This window comes from Peromyscus eremicus, chromosome 8a (genome assembly GCF_949786415.1).
Source record: "Peromyscus eremicus chromosome 8a, PerEre_H2_v1, whole genome shotgun sequence".
Taxonomy (NCBI): Eukaryota; Metazoa; Chordata; class Mammalia; order Rodentia; family Cricetidae; genus Peromyscus; species Peromyscus eremicus.
In genome coordinates this window covers 52,688,246-52,708,587 of record NC_081423.1, presented here as the reverse complement: position 1 = coordinate 52,708,587, position 20,342 = coordinate 52,688,246, and the positions used below count along the sequence as shown (strand labels likewise).

The window sequence follows — 20,342 nt, the reverse complement described above, 5'->3', positions numbered from 1 at the left end:
GGGAAGGGTGCAAGAACACTGTGCCCACTGCACCCGGGCAGGCAGAGTCAAGGACACACCGGAAGGAGGAAATGGAGAAACAGTTGCTTCACATTAGTCTCTAGAATGCAGCGCCAGGGCAAGGGGCTGGCTCCTTCAACAGGCGCGCTGGTCCTGCTTCTCCATCTGTCCACGCTCCCCCTCCTCACACACCTTGTCAAACACCCAGAATGGGAGTCTTTGAAGAGATGCTGTCAACGGGGCCGTGGTGGGGACCTCAGTCAAAGGGAAAGGAGCTGCCTGGCGGAGGATTGGGCAGGAAGGAGAGGAATGCAGCCCCTGCCGGAGGTGCTGAAAGCCTTGCTTCTTACACCCAAGAAGGCAGCTCCTCCCTTCCCCCAGGATAATTGGAAACAGCCCTTCCTGTGGAGTGCAGCTTTGGGGGTTTATAGGTACCCCCTTTCCTTTCCCAGCCCCACTTCTCTCCATGATCATCTAAGAAGGGTCAAAATTCACTCCCTAGTCTCCACCTTATCCACAGAAAACAGCAAAGGGTCAGAGAAGCTGTGACAAAAGGGACCCCAGGAAAGGGGAGTTGAGCAGCCTAGGTTGTATTTTCATTTTTTCCTAAACTCCCCGTGTGACCTTGGGCAAGTCACGGGGTCCTCTCTCAACCCGGGTAGCTCTGTCCCCTCCCACGTCACACAGGTAGACCATCAACCTGGGCATCCTCTGTGAAGTGGCTGGCCTCCAAGGTTATCATTACCCTCTCCAGGCCGCTCGCTCGCTCGCTCGCTCGGAAGCAGCGGTGTTGTTTGGGGATGGAAGGGGAGCAGGCTGCGGGAGCAGAGGGGGAAGGTTTTTCGGGGCGGATAGGGCAAGAGCCTGTCTAGATGCTAGCGAGGAAGGTTCCAACCGCTCGGGCGATCGGAGGGCAGGAAGGAAGAAAGGCAAGCAGAAACTCAGCCAGAGACGGACACTGCGAGGGACAAAAGGGGCGTGAGAGACCGCGCCAGGCAGCGAGGCGGGGTGGCGGACGGGAGGTGCGCGAGGTGAGGGAGGTGTGGGGGGCGTGGGCCGCGGGATGCGACGCCCGCTCCGACTGAGCTCCAGCTCCGGTTTTTCCCTCCACCATGCTCTCCCCCTCCCCGCCTCTCCTTTAACTCCCCCCTCCTGGGCTCGGGACTGGTTTCCTCCCTTAGCCTGCTGCCCTCAATCCCGGCGAGGCTGGGGCTCCGGCTCGGTGTCCCCTTCCTCGCTGCCTTGTCCGGCACCCCATGCCGCCCCCGCCCGCTCCTCGGCTCCCCATGCCCCCCACGTAGCCGGGCGCACAAATCCCGAGGTGCTGGCGCGTGGGCTGGGGGCGCGTAGGGCGCCTGCAGACGGCCCCTGCAAGGGTTCTTGTGGAGCTGAGCGCTCTGGAGCCGGGGCGCAGGCACAGCAGAAAAGAGGGTCCTTGTGGGAGCTGGGGGTGATCAGCTACCCACCAGGGTGACTGGGGCTCCACAGCGTGGTAGCCACCCCTGGGGGGTGAGAGACTTTGGGGGAGTTGGTGCCCCGCCCCCAGGCCTTGGTAGGGTCATGGGGGGCCCCCATTTTGGGCCAGGGGGTGTGCAAGTCGGGGCCCTACTGCTGCTGGGTTTTGCGGGGCTGGTGTCTGGACTCAGCCTGGAGCCTGTCTACTGGAACTCGGCGAATAAGAGGTGAGTGGCCTGGGACTGGGGAGAGTGGCCTGGGACTGGGGAGACTCCAGTCCCGTGGGTAAGGGATATGGAAGCTTGGAGACTTCAGGGTTTGGATTCCGAGCTGGGAGGAGGCTGGCAAAAGGGTGCTGTAGCACTGAGGTGAGGTGACAGGTTACAAGACAGCAATGATCTTAGGACCCAGACTCTGAGTCTCACAGAGCTGGATGTGGGTGGTGATGCCATGTGTCAGGAGTTTGGAGACCTTAAAGGGGCAAAGATAAAAAGTTCACGGGCAGCGAGAGGGCAGTGGAGTGACTATTTGGATCTGTAGGAGACCTGTGTCATCTGGGTTGAAGGGAGCCTGGTTAATGTCAGCTCTCAGGAGAGAGGTGCTGACTAGGTTCTGCTGAGGCACCACAGGGAAGGGCAGGGATGCCTAGCTCCCAGGAGGCACTCGGTGTTGAGATTAGAGCAAGTGGGTTCAGTGTGGGGCTTAGGAACAGCTCACCATCCCAACTTGTGTTCACAGACACAGGACTAGTGAACCTTGGCTGCACAACTTGTCAGCTAGGATATATTCCGGTCTCCCTGGTTTGGCGGCTTCTTTCTAGAGTGAGCCCTGAGACCCTCCAGCCTCTCCCCTCGTCTTGCCTCTGGAGTCCTGAGGATACCATTGCCCTCTTCTCTTGGCTGCAAACTCTCCCATCGGGGACTCTTCCCTGGCACGCTTGCTTTGGAAAGAGGCCAAGGGTCAGTCACACAGGGCAGACGGCACCTATGGGAGGTCATCTAAGTGATTTGCCTCCATGGCATTTTCTATTACCACCAGCCCAAGAGTTCTGTGTTTCAGAGACTTTCCTACTTCCCTGGGGAGGCTGTGAGAGGTTGTGGGAGGCAGCGGACCACAGTTCACCAGGTACCCAGTCTAGCTCTGCTGTTTGTCGCTGTGTAGCCTTAGGCACGTCACTTAACCTCTCTGAGTTTGTATCTTCAGTCCTTACAGCTGTTATGAGGATTGGAGGCAAGGTATTTGGACGTATTGTATGCTTATGAAGGGAGAGGTAGGATTGTTTTTGTTTTTTGCTTTCTGGCCTCCCTGCCCTGTTCCAATCCTGGTACCCTCTCTCCCTCCAGTCTCTTCCTACGAGATAATCTCAGGCTCTCCCACCTGCCAGCAACTCCTGGCTGCAGGTCTGAGTAGCAGGTGTAGCTTGAGGCTATAAATTGGGCTATCCTGATAGGGTTGAGAAAAGGCATTAGGGTGTCCTGAGACTCTTTCGGATGTTGGGTGGGAGCTGGTCGTTTGGAGTCTGGAAAGATGCTGAGCAACAGTCTCCTGGGGCTCAGTTTCTCCTATGGATGCACACACACACGGGCAGGGCCTGCAGTAGCAGGCAAGTTGCGGCTGTGCTGGGCCCATGGGTCCCCTGGCTTGCTGGCTGAGGATGCATGCTGGGCTGTCAGCTGTGGCTGCAGAAGTCAACTACTTCAACTCAAAGCAGGAGAGTACTTTCCTCAGAAAGTTGAAGCCCCAAGGCGGGACGCAGGAAGGAGAGTGATCTGGGTGGTCAGCCCCTGTGCATTGGTTCTCATCAGCCCCCCGCCCCGTTTTGATCAGAACCAAACTGGCACTTTATGTCTCATTAACTGGCTAACCTGGGAAACTGGTCCAGATCCCCCCCCCAACCCCCCAACCTCTACCTCACCCCCCCCCCCCCGCCCCGCATTGCCCTGAAATTCAGTGGTGGCCTGGAGGAGGGGGAGGTTCTACCCCCATGGTTGACTGCCATGGAATAGTGAAATCACCTGGGAGGGGTGGGCTGTGTGGTTCCAGAGAGGCCAGCTCCTTGGTAACTGGCATCCCGTTGCCATGGCAACGGCACCGGTGATGGAGCGGGAGATGGCAGTGTGCATGTGGTGAGGGCGGGCTGAAGAGTGCATTTGGGCACACCAAGGGGCAGGAGACCTCTGAGCCTGGCCTCCTGCTGCTTCCAATGTGAGCTAGCAGAGTCCTTGGTGCCCGCGCTTACCGAACACGGGACTCAAACAAAGGCAGTGGGTGGGGGCTGAGAACTGCTGTCCTGGAGGGTTGGGAGTGAGGAGGGAAAGCTTTGGGCACCACACCCCTGACATTTCTCCCTTGTCTACTTTGTCCTCCCTCTAGGTTCCAGGCAGAGGGTGGTTACGTACTTTACCCTCAGATCGGGGACCGGCTAGATCTACTTTGCCCCCGGGCCCGGCCTCCTGGCCCCCACTCCTCTCCCAGTTATGAATTCTACAAGCTGTACCTGGTAGGAGGTGCCCAGGGTCGGCGCTGTGAGGCACCCCCTGCCCCAAACCTTCTTCTCACATGTGACCGGCCAGACCTGGACCTCCGCTTCACCATCAAGTTCCAAGAATACAGCCCTAACCTCTGGGGCCACGAGTTCCGGTCCCACCACGATTACTACATAATTGGTACTGCCAGGCAGGGGGCAGGGGCAGTAGAGAGTCCCTGGGATGGAGGGCGAGGAAGGGGGGACCATTGGGATCCACCTCTGTGCCTTCAGCAGTGTTCCCCCAGGGCACGGGGACAGGAGGGGCTGGACCTGGAGTGCTGACTTCTTCCTGTCCTTGTTTCCAGCCACATCCGATGGGACCCGGGAAGGCCTGGAGAGCTTGCAGGGAGGCGTGTGCTTAACCAGAGGCATGAGGGTGCTTCTGCGAGTGGGCCAAAGTGAGTGGGGCCGGGAGAATCCTGCTAGGAGCTGAGGGAGGTTTAGGTAGTCCACGCAGGCCAGGGGCCGGGATCTCAGCCCCTCTCTTCTGGGTCTCCCCTGCCTTCAGGTCCCCGAGGAGGAGCTGTACCCCGAAAACCTGTGTCTGAAATGCCCATGGAGAGAGACCGAGGGGCAGCTCACAGCCTGGAGCCTGGGAAGGACAGCCTACCAGGTAGGAACCAGGAGCCTCCTGCCTCCTCTACTCTCAGACCCCAGCTGCCCTGCTGTCACCCCCTTCCGCCCTCCCTCTCCCGTTTTGGGGGCGGCGATACAGGAAAGAGGAGAGAGGATGGGAGGGTGGGAGGGAAGTGGAAGCCAAATGAGGAAAAGACTCAATTAGAACTAATTAGCCAAGTCAGTGCTTCAATCAGCGCTGTCAGAGAAGTCGGGGGGGGGGGGGGGACGACTACATGGCAGCGAGCTGTAGGCTGGACACCTGGATTTTGATCTGGGTCCTGGGGGGAGGGTATGTGGGATACCTGAAGGGCTTGGGCGGCACTGCTGGGGAAGCCCATCATGGGGACGCCCCCAGGGCTGGGTGTATCCAAATATCCAGATGGTTCCTTCAGCCCCTCCCCCTCTTTCCTCCTTCACCCCTTCCCTGCCAGGTGACCCCAACAGCAATGCAACCTCCCGGGGTGCTGAAGGCCCCCTGCCCCCTCCCAGCATGCCCGCAGTGGCTGGGGCAGCAGGGGGGCTGGCGCTGCTCTTGCTGGGCGTGGCAGGGGCTGGGGGTGCCATGTGTTGGCGGAGACGGCGGGCCAAGCCTTCGGAGAGTCGCCACCCTGGTCCTGGCTCCTTTGGGAGGGGAGGGTCTCTGGGCCTGGGTGGTGGAGGGGGGATGGGACCTCGGGAGGCTGAGCCTGGGGAGCTAGGAATAGCCCTGCGGGGTGGTGGGGCTGCAGATCCCCCCTTCTGCCCCCACTATGAGAAGGTGAGTGGTGACTATGGGCACCCTGTGTACATTGTACAGGATGGCCCTCCTCAGAGCCCTCCAAACATCTACTACAAGGTATGAGGGCTCCTCCCTCCTGGCTTTCCTCAATCCAGCCCTCCATGGGGTGCTCCTCCAGTTTAATTCATGGGATGAGGGGCACCTGCGCCATAACCTTGGCCCCCTTTGCCCCACCAGCTCCTTGGTTCCTCCTGGCTATAGCCCTCGTCCGTCCGCAGTTTTAGGATCCCTTAAGACTTGACTCCACCTCTTCCTGCCCCCTCCCCCCCCGGACGGCTGTGGGCACTCCTCTGGTCTCTGCCTCTTGGGGAAGGGGGCACAGGCTCAGCCTCCTTTAACCATGACACAGGTGTCCTGTTCCCTCGCCCACCCAGAGTAGGGCTGGGGACTGTCTGTCTTTTGGTTGGCACCTCTTTCTGCCTCTCACAGTTTTTCTCTTTCTCTATCTCTTATTCTCTCTCTCCTGTCTCTAGGTCTGTTCTCTCCCTCTTCCCTACCACCCTGCTCCTTACATCTCCTTTACCCTCTTGGCTTCTTGTCCTGTGCCTCTCACACGTGTCCTGGGTTGGGGCATCAAAGCATCTCTCCCCTCGGCTCTTGGCCCTTCCCAACTTTTCATATTAACTGCCCCCCTCAGTCTACCCAAAACGGGGGCTTTTGGGGGAAAATTCTGGCTCCGGGCACAGGGCCTCTTTCCCTGCCCTTCTGTGTACTTACTCCAGCCATTTGGGGTGGTTGGGTGACAACCACTACCGTGAGAAGAAGTGTCCTGTTGTGTCCAGTGGCTGATAGCAAGATGCGAACCAGTGGGGACTTTATGGACTTGATCTGATGCCCGGGTGGGCATCAGATGGGAAGTGACTCGCTCCAGACAAGAAGTGACCAGGCCTGGACAGAAATGGCCTGGAAGGTGGCAGAGGAGTGCAGCAGGAACTGGAAGTGCCTTCATCCAGGACAGGAAGTCGCACTCCTGAAATAGGAAGTGGTCTGGCTGGAATTCCAAGTGGCTTAGTCTGGGGAGGTTGTGGGGGTGGGCGTGGGGGCATGGGAAGTGGATGGTTCTTACCCTGTGGAGAAAGGGGCAGGAGGAACTTCCTGTTTTAGGAGGAAGCTGGAACTTACCACTGTGAGAGGACAGATGTGGACTGAGGATTTTCTTAGTATTCAGTGGCACTTCCCAGGACCTGCCTTCCCTTGTGCTCTGTGCGGTTTTTAGGACAGCTAAGATGCCTGCCACCAGCTGTGGCAGGCCCAATTTGTCGTGTTCTCCCTTACTGTACCCCAGTATATCGCTGTTGATCAACAGGACTACCCCAAAAACCCACATGTTCTCCCCAGTGACCGGACGGCTGTCTTGTTCCTGCCTTCCTCCCTTCAAACCCAACACAGCACCCATCTTAGTGACCAAGAGGTGGTCTACTGACTGGTCCAGCTGATGGCAGTTATTAGCACTGGTTGCTGTTTCCATAGTGACAAGCCGATACCTCTTCCCGCTCTTTAGTGCACAATGGGCTGCTGCCTCAGTTTCCTCCCAGCTCAGTTTTATTAGATCAAAGCTGCCCTTAGGCACCAAGTCGGCCACCTCAGTCACCAACCAAAATGGTTGCTTTGTCCGCCAGAGGTCAACATGTCTCTCTGGTGCTGTGGTTCCCAGCTCCTTCCAGGGAACAGGAAGTTGATATTGCCATGGGGGAGGTGGCGGGGTATGGCCGTCACCTCAATAGTTTCACTGTAAAAGGGAAATTTGAACAACAGAAAACAGGAAAAAAAAAATAAAAAACTTTAAAAGTTGATGAGAAGGCTGGAGAGTGATTGGACATGAATCTGGGAGTCAGAATGGCTTTCAAGCTTAGGGTCAGCAGAGGGTTGTGGTCACAGGGAACCAAGGGGCCTGGGGAAAGAACACTGGCTGAGTGGTGAAGTGGGCAGTTTGTGGAGAGGGAATCATGGCTTCAGAAGGCTGAGGGAGGCAACCACCTGTAGAGAGGGCTTGCTGGCACACTCACTGGTAGGTGCCCATACTGTTCACACGTGGGGGGCGTGAGTATCACGCTAAAGCCGAGCACCTGGGAGAGAGCACAAGTCACCGTTGGCGTCACTGTGGTAAAAATGATCCTGTGAAGATCTGTTTCCTGCACCCCTCCCCAAGGTACCTCTGACTTGGGGAGTTTTGCTGTTGGGGACTGAAGGGATAAAGCTGAGGAGAAAATTGCAGGAAGACCCCAGGCACCCAGGCGTCAAGTGTGACTGCTTCTGTACCCGTACCCCGGGCTCTTCTCCCCGAAAAGCCCAGGTGCCCATCCCCCTAGACTCAACCCCATTCTCCAGCCACAAAAGCTGTCAGGAGCATCACTGAAGCGAGTCAGCAGGGGTCACAACCTCTGCCCTGGCTGCCCTCCCATGACTTAAGGTCCCTCCCACTGTCTCCCATCTGCCTGGAGGTCAAGGGGTCCCCCCTTCCTCTCTGTTCACAGAGACCCCTATCCCTCTCGGCAGGATGCCTCTGAGGTATAAAGGTACTGAAGGAGGGGGTTGAGAACTGGGAGACCAGGTACTGGGCTGTGTGGAATTTCCTCTTGCCTTCTGAGCCCACACTGGAGCTGCCCAAAGTGGGGAGGCTCGAGGGGGTTGGAAGGGTTGGTCCCTGGCCCTTGGTGGGGGTTGGTTGTCTTGGAAACATCCCCTTCTCTACACAATGGGAAGCCCCCCTCAGCCTCCCGCGTGGATGGAGCCGACAGCCCCATCGCTGGCTATCAGCCTCAGGGACTTGGCAACCGTCACTATGGCAACACAGAGCCCAGCAACAGGGCCCACTGAGAAAGGGAGGGGTCCAAGACTGGGGCAGGGCTGTGAGTGTGAGGGGACAAGGGCTCTGAGAGCTCCCTTGACACATCCAGAGATACAGGTGGATACAAGAGGGGAGAGAAGTGGAGATAAATAGTCTCTGTGACAAACACCTCACCAAAGCAGCCAAGACATCGTGACACGCTGAGAGACAGGAAGACACCTGGGGACAGATGCACAGCTGGGGAGAGAAATTGCACACACTGCACAGTGCCCTGGGACACACCCCCTCCGAGCACTGGCATCCACAGACCCCCTGCCAACCGCCTGACATTCACGACACCTACCGCCTCTCACATGCACAGAGACTCACTTCTAAGCTATTTGAAAATGCTGGTGACTTCCACATAGAACTGCACATGCCATCTGTTGGCTTTCTGGATACAAGTACACAAACACACTCCCAGGGTAACAACTCTGACAAGAATAGACGGGCAGGAAGATACTCCTGGGTCCGTTTGTCCAGTCAGCCGCTCCACACCCTGTCTACTGGGTTCCGGGTGCCACTTCAGCACTGTGTGCTAAGGCAGAGTCCCTGTTTATTTAATGCTTTTATGTTCCCCCCAAATAGTGCTAGTGTCAACCCTAGGCCCTTGAATATGCTTGACAAGTACTCTACATGGCGCCACACCCCCAGCCCTGAAGTCCACTTTTTTGTTTAAAATTTATTTAATTTGAATATTTTTTGTGTGTATGTATGCATGTGCATCTTGTCCGTGTCTCCTGCCCGAGGAGGTCATGACGGCACCAGATCCCCTATAACTGGAGTTACAGATAGTTGTTGAGTCTCATGTAGGTCCTGGGAGCCAAACCTGGGTGCTCTGCATCACCTGTACTCTTAATCACTGAGACATCTCTCCAGCCTCCCTTCCACTTTTATTTGAGATAGTGTCTCACTCTAGCCCAAGCTGGCCTAAAACTATGTTTTTTTGTCTAATTTTAAGACAAGGATTAACTGGGCGATGGTGGCATATGCCATTAATCCCAGCATTTGAGAGGGAGAGGCAAATGGATCTCTGTGGGTTCGAGGCCAGACTGGTCTATGGAGTGTGTTCCAGGACATTTAGGGCCACACAGAGAAGCCCTGTCTTGAAAAACCTTAAAAACAAAACAAAGCAAAACACCTCACCACCCCACCCCCAACCACACACACAACAGGGTTCTATTATACAGATCAGGATGGCCTGGAACTCAGAGGTCCACCTGTCTTTGCTTCCTGAGTGCTGGGATTAAAGGGGTGCAACTCCATGCCTGGCCTGAGTTTAGCTTTTGAAGTCTTTGTTTGTTTGTTTGGTTTTTCGAGACAGGATTACTCTGTGTAACAGAGCCCTGGCTGTTCTGGAACTCACTCTGTAAACTAGACTGGCCTCGAACTTACAGAGATCTACCTGCCTTTCTGCCTGGGATTAAAGGCTTGTGCTACCACACCTAGCTTGAAGTCCACATTTTGATAGGGAACAGCATATTACAATTTCAGTTTGTGAAAACAGATAATTAATTTGAGACGGGAAGAGTTAGAAGCCAGCCTGGACTGTAGGGTGGGTGAGACCCTGTGGCAAACAAAACAAGACCAAACAATCAAAACCCAGAGTAACAGGATCAACCTTTGAGATTCGGAGGGCCCTGTGAGGCAGCCAGGCACTGCAATGGGAAAGGTCTGCAGGCTGAGGGAAGAACAGGTACAGAGGGAGAGAGAATGTGGATGTGTTTGGTAATAACAAGGACATCTTCCTCATTTTCCTTCCAGATATTCCCTGTCTCTCCCTAGCTTCAGTCCGAGGGAGAGAAAGTCACATCAAGGAGCTGGTCTAGTTAGGAGTGGTGGTGCACACCTTTAACCCCAGCACCCAGGAGGCAAAGGCAGGCAGATCTCTGAGTTCCAGGCCAGCCTGGTCTACAGAGTGAGTTCCAGGACAGCCAGGGTCCCACAGTGAGAGCCTGTGTGAAACAAGCAGACAGCGGCCATCTAGCTCGGTCCTCCATCTTCTCCCTGTTGTTTCCTGTGTGTGAGGACCAGTTCTCCTCAAGGACTTTCTAAACCCTGGGAGGACGGGATGACGCTTTGAGCTTTTGGGAGCCCATGACACAACATCCTGAGCAGGAAGCTGAATACAGTGATGAGGTTTATAATCCCAGCACTTGGCAGGTGGAGGAGCAGGAGGCTTGTGAGTTTGAGGCCAGTGTGACCTACGAAGTGAAACCCTGTCTCAAATAAGCAACAAAACAAAATAAAGGCGAAAATGGAAAGAGCCTCGTCTCGAGTGGGCAAGTGGAGCAGAACTGAAAGAAGCCAGGAGAAGCTGCCCTCCCCAACAGCATAAGATGAAGGGCATCCTGGGGGCTGAGCGGCAGAGGAGCAGGCTTGGCCATCCTTTGCAGCTTAAGGGATACAACTTCCACCCACGTGGAGTGTGTTTTGCTTTGGGGGAGTGCTAACAATATGGAAATGGAGTGGAGTTGCAATCGAAATTTCTTTTTTAAAATGTGTGTTCCTGGGTGTGTGTGACAGGGAGCATGCAGGCTACAGTGTGTGTGTGGAGGGTGGAAGCCAAGCTGCAGGAGCTGGGTCTCTCCTCCTGTCATGTGGGTCCCCGGGATGGAACTCTGGGCCTTGCAGCAGGTGCCTTTCTTTATTCTGGCGAGCTGGCTGCAATAGAAATACCTGGTGGGGGGATGTTTGATGTCACAACTGAGATTTAAGTTAGAATGAAAAAAAAGGGGGGGTCTTCTTGAAGAGAAAATGGGCACCCACAGACTTGGGGTTCCCCCTTCCTAGGGAGAGGTTCAAGGTCTGCAGGCGGGTTGGGGAAGGGGCTGCAGGGTGGTTTGAAGGCAGGGCGCTGGCTTGCCTGGGCTCGCAGTGGTAGGTAGGGCTAGAAAAAAGCCACAGAATGAATGGCCACAACTGGGTAGCGAGAGTGTGTGGCAGGGCAGGTGAGGTGTGGAGGGAGTTCAAGGCCACCAGGTTCCAGGTACCCTTGATTCTCATGAGGGAATTAAAGCAGCTGATTTCCTGGTTCTCCCTCTTCCCAGTCACCATCAGGAACTTAGGCATCAGCTCCCCCAATGGCACTGACTGGTGGGGTGGGGGCCCCCACGAGCAGCCTCAGGGGGCAGCAGCTGGTGAGTCTGGAAGAATCTGTGTGCTCAGCAAACAGCAGCCTTAGTGCCCAAGGGCTGCCTCCTCCCTCATCAATCAGCCTCAGCCAAATGTCCCTGCATTCCCACCACCCCAAGGGGACTGGGGCTGGGCCAGGGTCCCCAGGGGAGTGAGAATGGGATGGGTGTGGGGAGCTGGGGTGGGGCTTAGGTCTCCGTCCATTGGCTTGTGTTCTCTTTGGAAGTCCTCAGTTCTTCATGTCATGGAATGACTCTTTCCTGGCCCCTGACACTGTGGGGGTATCAGCTACAAATCACCTGTGGGGGGAAGAGGGATGGGTGGGGGTTAGAGAAGAACCCGCTCTGGTTCTCACGGGACTGGTCCAGGGATGGTCAGCAGGGAGGCTGCTGGCACAGAGGCCCTGTCTCCCAGACTGGCCTCTCTCTCCTGATGGATGCTCTGGTCAGCCAGTGGAGACCCTGACCCCCTGAACATCTGTCTTCCCACCTTCTCCTAGCACCCAAGCTTCATGCCCTGCTTCCCACCAAGATCTAGAGGTATGGCACCCCACCTCACCCAAAATTTGCTATTACCCACTGTGGACTGTGGCTTCTAGATGTTAACCTCTGGCTCCCTCTCTCACTCAGCCCTTACTCCCCTCAGGGACCCAGGCGTCCTGCCCACTCCCTTCACCATAGCAACCATTCTTCTTGGAGTTGCTTAAGACTTTAATATCATTTCATTAAGTCAGGAAGTTCAGAGAAGGTTGGGAGCACAAAGGGACTTGAAGTGAGCCAAAGAGGACCAAGGTAGGGGGGAACAAGGGAAGAGGCCCCTCTTCTCCGTGGAGATGGCGCTGAGAAATCAAATATTGACAGTGAGAGAACAGACCTTATTAAATCTGGGACAGGGGTGTGTGTGGGTAGCTGTGGGAATGGCCGGATGCCTGGGTTCTGAGGGTGGAGAGGGAGAGAAAAGCCTAGAGTTGGGAGGATGCACTCCGGCTAAGTGACTCCAAGGTACAACTGGTCAGTCCCTAGCCTTTGGGATGCGCTTAGGCTTACCGCTCTGGCTGTTTCTCAGCTGTCCCCTAGAGCCCCTAGGGACAAGCCCCACATCCCAGCTGTGGCTGGCCCCCATCCTTCTCTCTCTACCTCTGCTGATGAGCTTCAGCAGCGTTTAATCGGATTGAGCAGTAATTAGCAAAGCAAGATGTTTGATTACCTATTTAGCATAATGTGGGGGCTGGGATCCCTAGGCACAGTCACAGTTGAGAGGGGAGTCAGAAGAGAAAAGGGGTCTATGCAAAGTTCCTTTCCCTGAGGGGTTTGCGAACCTGCCCTTGAGGCTCCCCACAAATCTTCAGCCCTTTGGGACTTTTCCCTTGGGATTCTGACCAGCCACATCACCTCTCTCTGCCATCTGGTTGGAAGACTACCTACGTGTTCTAGCTCAGCCCCCGTGTGCTGTGCAGCTGGTTTTAGGGTGTGGTGAGGACTCTTGCCTTCATCCCTACTCTCAGCAACAGGAGTCTGGGCTGGGCCGGAACACCACATAAATCGGAGCCCAGAAACTCATCTTCAGGATAATTGTGGTAGCCAGATGTGCTGGCACACCCCTGTAATTCCAGCACCCAGGAGGCAGAGGCAGGGCTAAAAAGTTTGAGAGTTTGAGCTACATGGCGAAGGTGGTGGTGGTGGTGGTGTGCGGGTAAGGGAGGAATTGTCAATTTGGAACGATGGTGGGTTGGGTCAGGGTGTGGATGAATACATTGGCCTTCAGGAGTACCTGGGACTGCCACTTCCGACAGGACTAGACTGGCAAAATGAGACCTGTCAGGTGTGAAAATGGGAGGATTGAGGTGCCAGCTTCTCTTCCCATCCAGCAAAGAAAATGTCATCAATTTAGCTCCTCATGGAAATGTAATCAGTGGGCTCGCTGCTGGCTTTGTCTTAATTAGGCACTATTGATGGAAGCAGGGAGGGCGCCTCCCTATTCCCATGATTCTGCTTCCTCGCGGCATTTCCCACGTCTCCCTAAAGCGTCTGGCGACCCCGGGTACAGCTGTTTTTTCACGCCTTCCAGCCACCGGGCGGCGTGGCGCCCCCTAGCACCCGCTCAGGTCTGCCCCTCCAGCGCTCTGCAGGCTGCTCCGGACGCAGCCTTTGTTCCTATGGAGAGCAAAGCTCCTCCCCGGCCGGCCGGGTCACCTTCCCCGGGGAGTCCCCGCCTCTCGTTCGCCCCCCAAACCAGCCACGCTTTTAAAAGCCAATCCTCAGATTCAAAAAAAAAAAAAATAAATTCCAGTTCCAGTCTTCACCCGTTTCCCCCGCCCCGTGCCTCCCAGCAATCCTAGACCCCAATCCGGGCTAAGAAGCGGGAGCAGCAGGAGGGCAGGGGTGCTCCAGCCCCGGTTTTTCCCCTGGACCCAGCTGCAGCCGCGGCTGCCTGGAAATCCTGGAGAGCTTTCTAGAAGGCGAACGAGCCTCGCAGGCGAGACCCCGAGCGCCACCTGCTGGACCCGTGCAGGCCGGAGCCCGTACACCTGGGGGCTGGGGTCGGGGGTTCGGGTCCCCGGTCTTTTTCCACGTCCTGCGGGGCGGTGTGTCGTATTGTTGTCACTCCCAGCCCCTTCCAGCTTAGTCCTCAAGTCCAGCCCGGAGCCGTACCCCGCCCCTTCGGCCCCCAGACTTAGTCGCTGTCGAAAACCTTAGCCGCCACCCCCGCCCCTCCCGCTTGCCCTCTAGGCGCAGGTCCACGCGGGAAAGACTCGAGTGGGGTGGGGCCGCAGAGCAGTGCGCCTGCGCAGGGTCCGCGGGTTCCGCAGGACCGCCACTCACTCGCCCGGCCCCGGGTTGCCATGGCGACGCGTGCCTGCCGGCGCGGGCTCGGGAGGGCCACGCGGGGCAGCTTCTTGGTTGGTGTGACCCAACCGTCGGTCTAGGGAGGAGAGGGTCGGCGTGGTGAGGTGTGTGTCGGGGCAGAGGGAAGGAAAGAACGCCGGGGCGAAGGGGCAGCTCCAGGGGAGGAGCTGGGACGGAGAGGGAGTGGGAAGGGACCGCTGGGGGTGGGGGGCGCAAGAGGAAGAGAGAGGGCCAGTGACCATGGGACAGTTGGGGTAGTTGCGTGGGGAAGAAACTGTGAGGGAGATACCGCCTACTGGTGACCAGTTTTTCCAGCAACCCCAGGGAGTCCCGGGCCGGGACAGCTCCGCCCCGTGCCGACAGTGTGGGCTCCGCTAGGACGTCTCCCGGGGCTCCACTATGAGGCTCCGCAGAGCTAGGTGCTCCCTCGAGGCTGATGAGGGAAGCCGCGTTCTTGTAGTTGGTTTTATTGATTTGTTGGTCTAACAGACCGTTTTTCCTTGGAGCAAAGTACAAATCCTTCAAGTTTGAAATTCATAACCCATGATCAATGCCTGTGGCAGCCTGTGGGGAGGAGGAGAGGAAGCCACAGGTGGCTGCCAGCCTCTCGCTGAAGGAAGAGGAGTGCCCAGCATTCTAACGTGTGTTCCTGGAGGTTCTGTGCCCTGCCATGGTTGCTGTCTACCTTTTTTTTTTTTTCTCCCCCCGAGGACCCTCTGGGTCTTCCTCGTGCCCTCCAGGTCTTCGTCACCATTACACAACGTCAACTTCATTATCGGATGGCTTTTGTCCTTCTTGGTTCCAGGTTGTTCTCAAGGACATTTGGAATCTAGTGACCTCGATGTTCTATGCTTGATGTAGACTTAGCTAACAGGACTAAGAAACCGCAGTATCCACAAAACAGGAGCCCTACCCCTTGGGAATTAAAAACTAAAGTGACTTGTGCAAACATTCTTTGTTTGAGGCTGTTGAGATTCTAGTGTGGGTAGGAGGAGCGTTTTTTCTATGTAAATAAGGAGGGGAGGAGGTCCACGGGAAAATCATCTGGGTTTGAGTCAGTGGCTTGTCACAGTGGCAATGACAATGGATGGGAACTGTGGGGACTGTATCCCCCTTCCAGAGTCTCCTCTCATTCAGGATCCTGCAGGGTGGCGGGGCTGGAGGTGTGGTGAACATACCTCAGCTGTGTTCCTGTTGACAGTACATTTCCCATACTCCTCATTGGTGGGTTTCTGTTATCCTAAAAAAGAGATTTATTTTAGTTTATGTGAACACATATGCATGCAAAGTTGCGTGTGGGTCCCCAGGGACTGAACTCAGGTCAGTCAATCTTGTTGGCAAGCGCCTTTACTCAGTGAGTCATCTTACCTGCTGCCCCAGGCTTTGACTTTTAATCTGACTCTCTGAAGAATTTGGGTTGTCCCGGGGTGGTGGTGCTGGTGGTGGTGGTGAGGACTCCACGATCCCTCTCCCTTTTTTAATTCAGTGCTCGGAGTCTAACCCAGGCCTTGCACATTCTAGGCAGGCGCTTTGCTGTTGAGCTGTAACCCCCAGCTCTAAAGTTCTATCGGGTCCAGGCCCTGGCGGGGTATCGGTACCACCAGAAAAGATGATCATCTTGGGTGTCTCACCCGGTTTCTGAATCCAAAAGCGACTATGTGTATTGGGAGGCTGGGTTGGTGTGGATCTGGTGGTGGACTTCTGGCATCCATGTACCTGCAGATTTTGCCTTCAAGATGTCTACCAAAACTGAGAAGAAGCGAAAAGTAGGTGGCCGGGGCGGTGCCCGGGCAGGCCGAGCAGGCCGAGCTGTGGCTTCTGCTGTGGCTGCAGGAGCTGCCGAAGCCTCCCTGCTCTCTGCTGATCAGGAGCCAGAGCCCGAGTCCACCAAGGATGAGTCTGGTGAGTACTTGCTGGAACAAGGTGCTTAGAAATGGAGGACAGGGAAGATGGGAGAAGCTTCTCAAGTGGGGTGTTTTTTTTTTTTTTTTTTTAAATTTTTGTTTTGTTTTTTGAGACAAGGTGTCTCTGTGTAGCTCTGGGTGGTCTCAGAGTGACTATGTAGACCAGGCAGGCCTGGAACTCAACAGGGATCTGCCTACCTTTGCCTTATAAATCCTGGGATTAAAGGTGAGCAACCACCATGCCCAACTCAGGAGTGTCTTGGGGCTGAGGAGCCCGACCAAGAAGCAGGACCAATGTGACATTGTATCTGTAAGACTTCAGCAGAACCTCTTCGCTATTCATTTTTGGTTTTCGTCTTTGTTTTTTTTTTTTTTTCTTTTTTCTTTTTATATGTGCACATGTCTTCTTCCTGGCCAGCCTCCTATTTATTCTGTTTTAAAATCTCCCATCAGTGTTGCGGGAGTTCACCAGCCAATGCTTTCTCTAGTCTCTTCCTCATTTCAAGTGTTCCTGGTTGTTCCCACCCCACTGTAGAGGGTTTGATCTCTTCCTTTTTCCCATTTTCACCCTGGGTGGCAAAACAAATAGTGTTTTTCTTCCATTAAGCCCATCACCATGGAGACCCAGCCTGCATTACCACCCTTTGAATCCTAAGCCCGGCTGATGCTTTTCCACCATCTGTTGAAAGCTCCTGTGTTTTCTTCCTCCTCTTGGCAGAGACTTGGTGGATTGTGAAGGTTCAGGTTCAGGGTGACAGGAAAAGAAGCCCTACATGGTGGGAACAAAGAGCGTAAATAGGCTGCCTCTTGTGGATTTGATCCTGGAGCCGGCGTGGGTGGAGGGCTGGGGGGTCCTGGTTGCTGCCAATTGTCTTCGGTTTAGATCGCTGTCCAATGCACGAGACAGAGAGCCAGGTGCAGCCCTCACGTCTAAGATAGGGCTAGCTGGTAGTGCTGGCGTCCTGTAAAGATGAAGAGACATAGAATCTGCTGCTTTTTTTACATTTATTTATTTAATAATAATAAGCATCACTATTAATTATTATTATTTTATTATATGTATGGGTGTCTTGTTTGCATGTTTGTCTGAGTACTACATGCATGTCTGGTGCCTGAGGAGGCCAGGGCATTGGATCCCCCGGAACTGGAATACAGATTATGAGCCCCCATGACACTGCTGAAATGAACCCCAAGTTCTCTGGAAGAGTAGCCAGTGCTCTTAACCACTTGAGTAATCTCTCCAGCCCCTCTTTATTTAATTACTTATGTATCGAGTGTGTTGTGTTTGTCATGTCATGGTGCATATGGAGAGGCTGGAGGACGGCTTGTGAGAGTTGACTCTGCCCTTCCACAATGTGAGTTCTTGGGATCAAACCCTTCTCTGCTGACCCGCTCCTCACCTCCTCTTTCCTTCAGTGTTAAGGGTTGAACCCAAGGCCTCATGCATGTTAGGCAAGTGCTCTACCTCTGAGCTATGTCCCCAGCTAGAATCCTCCTGTATTGGGAATAGACTTAGGGCTGTGGGCATGCTAGACACACACGCACGCACGCACGCACGCACGCACGCGCGCACACACACACACACACACACACTGAGATGGGGGTTTTCTTATGTCTCCCAGCAGCCTTGATCTTTCTTCTTCAGTCTCCCAAATCCTGGGACTGTAGACCTGAGCTACCATTCCTAGACCTTACTAATATTAATATCAGTGGCTAAGGGGTCAAGTGCAGGTCTAGGGAAAGGTCCGTGAAGCTGCTCTAGGATCTAGTATTAGAGACAGGCGCAGCGTTGTCTTCTCTGGTGTTTCATGTGCTCAGTTAAAATTGACTGCCTCCAAGAAGCCTGGTGCCAGGGGAGTCAGCAGAGAAGGTCTGGTTTGGAGAAATCTGAGAACCAGAGAGAAAGTGCTCCAGAGTGGATGTGTCAGCCTCCCAGTACCACGGGAAACCTGTCTCTCTTTTAAAAGAACGTTTTCCCTTTCTTTTTAATGTTTGTTTTGAAACAGGATCTCTTTATGTACCCCTGCCTGTCCTGGAGCTTGCTGTGTAGACCAGGCTGGCCTCGAACACACAGAGATCTGATCTGCCTGCTGGGATTAAAGGCATGCACCATCATACCTGGCCCTTAAAAGCTCTTACCTGTTAAAAAATTATTTATTTTTTAAAGGCTTTTAATTGTGTGTGTGTGTGTGTGTGTGTGTGTGTGTGTGTGTGTGTGTGTGTGTGTTTATACGTGGGTGTGGAGGCCAGAGGTTGACAACATTGGGTGCCATGCTCAATCACTCTCTTTCCTCTTCTTCTTCTTCTTCTTCTTCTTCTTCTTCTTCTTCTTCTTCTTCTTCTTCTTCTTCTTCTTCTTATTTTGGACAAGGTCTCTCAGTGAACCAAGAGCTTGCTGAGGGCTAGACTGGCTGTCTATCAAGCCCTAGGGATCCTTTCATGCTCATTTCCCAGCAATGGGATTATAAATGCACACCCAGCTTTTTACATGAGTGCTGGGTATCCAAACACAGATTTGCACAGCAAACACTGACTGAACCAGCTCCCAGCTCCCAGACAGGCTTTTTACATTTGGGGTGAGGGGCAGGGCTGGAGAGATGGCCCAGAGGTTAAGAGCTCATACTGATCTTGCAGAGGACCCGGGTTCAGTTCCTTGTACTTAAATCAGGTGAAACTCTGGCTCTGGGACATCATATGCCCTCTTCTGGACTCCAAGGGTACCTACACTCTTATGCACATTACACACAGACATATACATACATACATACATACATATATACACACATATATACAATTAAAACATAATAAAAATAAATCTTAGAAAATAAATTTCCTGGGGCTGGAGAGATAACTTGGCAGTTAAGAGCACTGACTGCTCTTCCAGAGGACCTGGGTTTTATTCCCAGCACCCACATGGTGGCTCACAACTGTCTGTAACTCCAGTTCAAGGGGGTCTGATGCCTTCTTCTGTCTTCCATAGGCACCAGGTACACATGTGGTACACAGACATACGTGCTGGCAAGACAGCCACACACATAAAATAATAATAAATAAGTAAAATTTTAAAAATGAATTTCTCTTCTTCATGCTCCTCGGAGTTGAACCCGGGGCCGTGAACGTGTGTGAGCGTGCATTCTGCCTTTGATCCACACACTGAGCCCTCATGTCCTTCTCCTTAAGTTTTCTTCAGTTATCACCGTTAATAGAAAAACTCTAACCAGGTATTTCTCAGAAGCTCGAACAGGGAGCAGGGAAGACGGCTAAGAGGCTAAAGGTCGTCGCTCCCCAGCCCAATGACCTGAGCTCCATGTTTGGGACACACACGGTGGAAGGCAAGAACCGACTCCTCCAAGTTGTCCTCTGACTGCCATATGCACACTGTGGCGCCATGTGCCTGCCCCCACCCCTACACAAATAAATGATGTATTAATAAGATCTTCAGATCTCTAACTTGCAAATTCCCAACCCTGTGAAGTCTGGCATCCAAACTTATTTGGTGGTAAAGCCTAACCCAGACTGACACAAAGGTATTTATGATCTGTTTAAGCCACTTAGTATAAAGACTCGTATATTTTACTGGAGAACTACAGAAATAAAAGTTTGGTTGTTTTAACTATTGTTCTAGAGCTCTCTGGAATGGGAGTCTAGCGTTTCATACCAAACCATGTTATGTTACTTTTCTTTGTTTTTTTTTTTTGAGACAGGATCTCCGTGGGCCGACTTGGCCTTCAACCTCCTTGTGTAGCTAAAGTTGACCTTCAACTTCTGATCCCCCTGCCTCCACCTTCTGAGTGTTGGGGTTATAGGCATGTGCCCACTGGAGATTAAACCCAGGGCTTCATGCATGCTAGACAGACAGTTTACCAACGTAGCTGCATCCCCGGGCCTATGTTACATACTTTGTTACAATTTTAAATCTTTTTTTTTTTTTTTTTTTTTTTTTTTTGAGACAGAGTTTCTCTGTGTAACAGTCCTGGCTGTCCTTGAACTCACTATGTAAACCAGGCTGTCCTTGAACTCACAGAGATGCACCTGCCTCTGCTTCTCAAGTGCTGGGACTAAAGGCGTGAGCACACCACCGCCTGGCAACATTGTTTGTTGTTGCTGTTATTATTTGTATGTATGTGTGCCTGTGTAGTCTGTGTGTCGAGGCACCTGTGTCCAGGGCTGTTCTCTCCATCCAGTGTGGGCTCCTGGGATTGAACTTGGGTTTTTAGGCTCCATGGGCACGTGCTTTTAGCTGTGGGGTTAT

At 54.0% G+C, this 20,342-nt stretch overlaps 3 protein-coding genes across 4 annotated transcripts in view; 2 read left to right on the top strand and 1 right to left on the bottom strand.

Moving 5' to 3' along the window:
• The first annotated feature begins 770 nt into the window (after positions 1-770).
• Positions 771-6,699, top strand: Efnb3 (ephrin B3). Its single transcript, XM_059270975.1, has 5 exons — positions 771-1,682; positions 3,829-4,121; positions 4,288-4,380; positions 4,491-4,595; positions 5,032-6,699. The coding sequence occupies exons 1-5, from the start codon at positions 1,561-1,563 to the stop codon at positions 5,439-5,441; spliced, it is 1,023 nt and encodes a 340-aa protein (XP_059126958.1). The 5' UTR covers positions 771-1,560; the 3' UTR covers positions 5,442-6,699.
• LOC131917261 (uncharacterized) lies at positions 4,770-7,446 on the bottom strand. Of its 2 annotated transcripts, XR_009380646.1 has the most exons (4): positions 7,356-7,446; positions 6,501-7,107; positions 6,096-6,348; positions 4,770-5,246 (listed from the first exon to the last, which is right to left on the bottom strand). XR_009380646.1 is itself a non-coding variant. In XM_059270974.1 (2 exons), exon 2 carries the CDS (start codon positions 6,844-6,846, stop codon positions 5,887-5,889), a length of 960 nt encoding a protein of 319 aa, XP_059126957.1. In that variant the 5' UTR covers positions 6,847-7,107; positions 7,356-7,446; the 3' UTR covers positions 5,259-5,886. The 2 variants fall into 2 exon arrangements, 1 of the variants encoding a protein (XP_059126957.1); XM_059270974.1 differs by lacking the exon at positions 4,770-5,246 and having other exon boundaries at positions 5,259-7,107.
• A 6,730-nt stretch (positions 7,447-14,176) lies between these two features.
• The window catches only part of Dnah2 (dynein axonemal heavy chain 2), a 114,796-nt gene continuing 108,630 nt past the window's right edge, over positions 14,177-20,342 (top strand). Inside the window, exons 1-2 of the mRNA XM_059270970.1 lie at positions 14,177-14,290; positions 15,909-16,088. Of these exons, the coding sequence (XP_059126953.1) occupies positions 15,923-16,088 (166 nt within the window). The 5' untranslated portion in view covers positions 14,177-14,290; positions 15,909-15,922. The remainder of the gene's footprint in view (positions 14,291-15,908; positions 16,089-20,342) is intronic.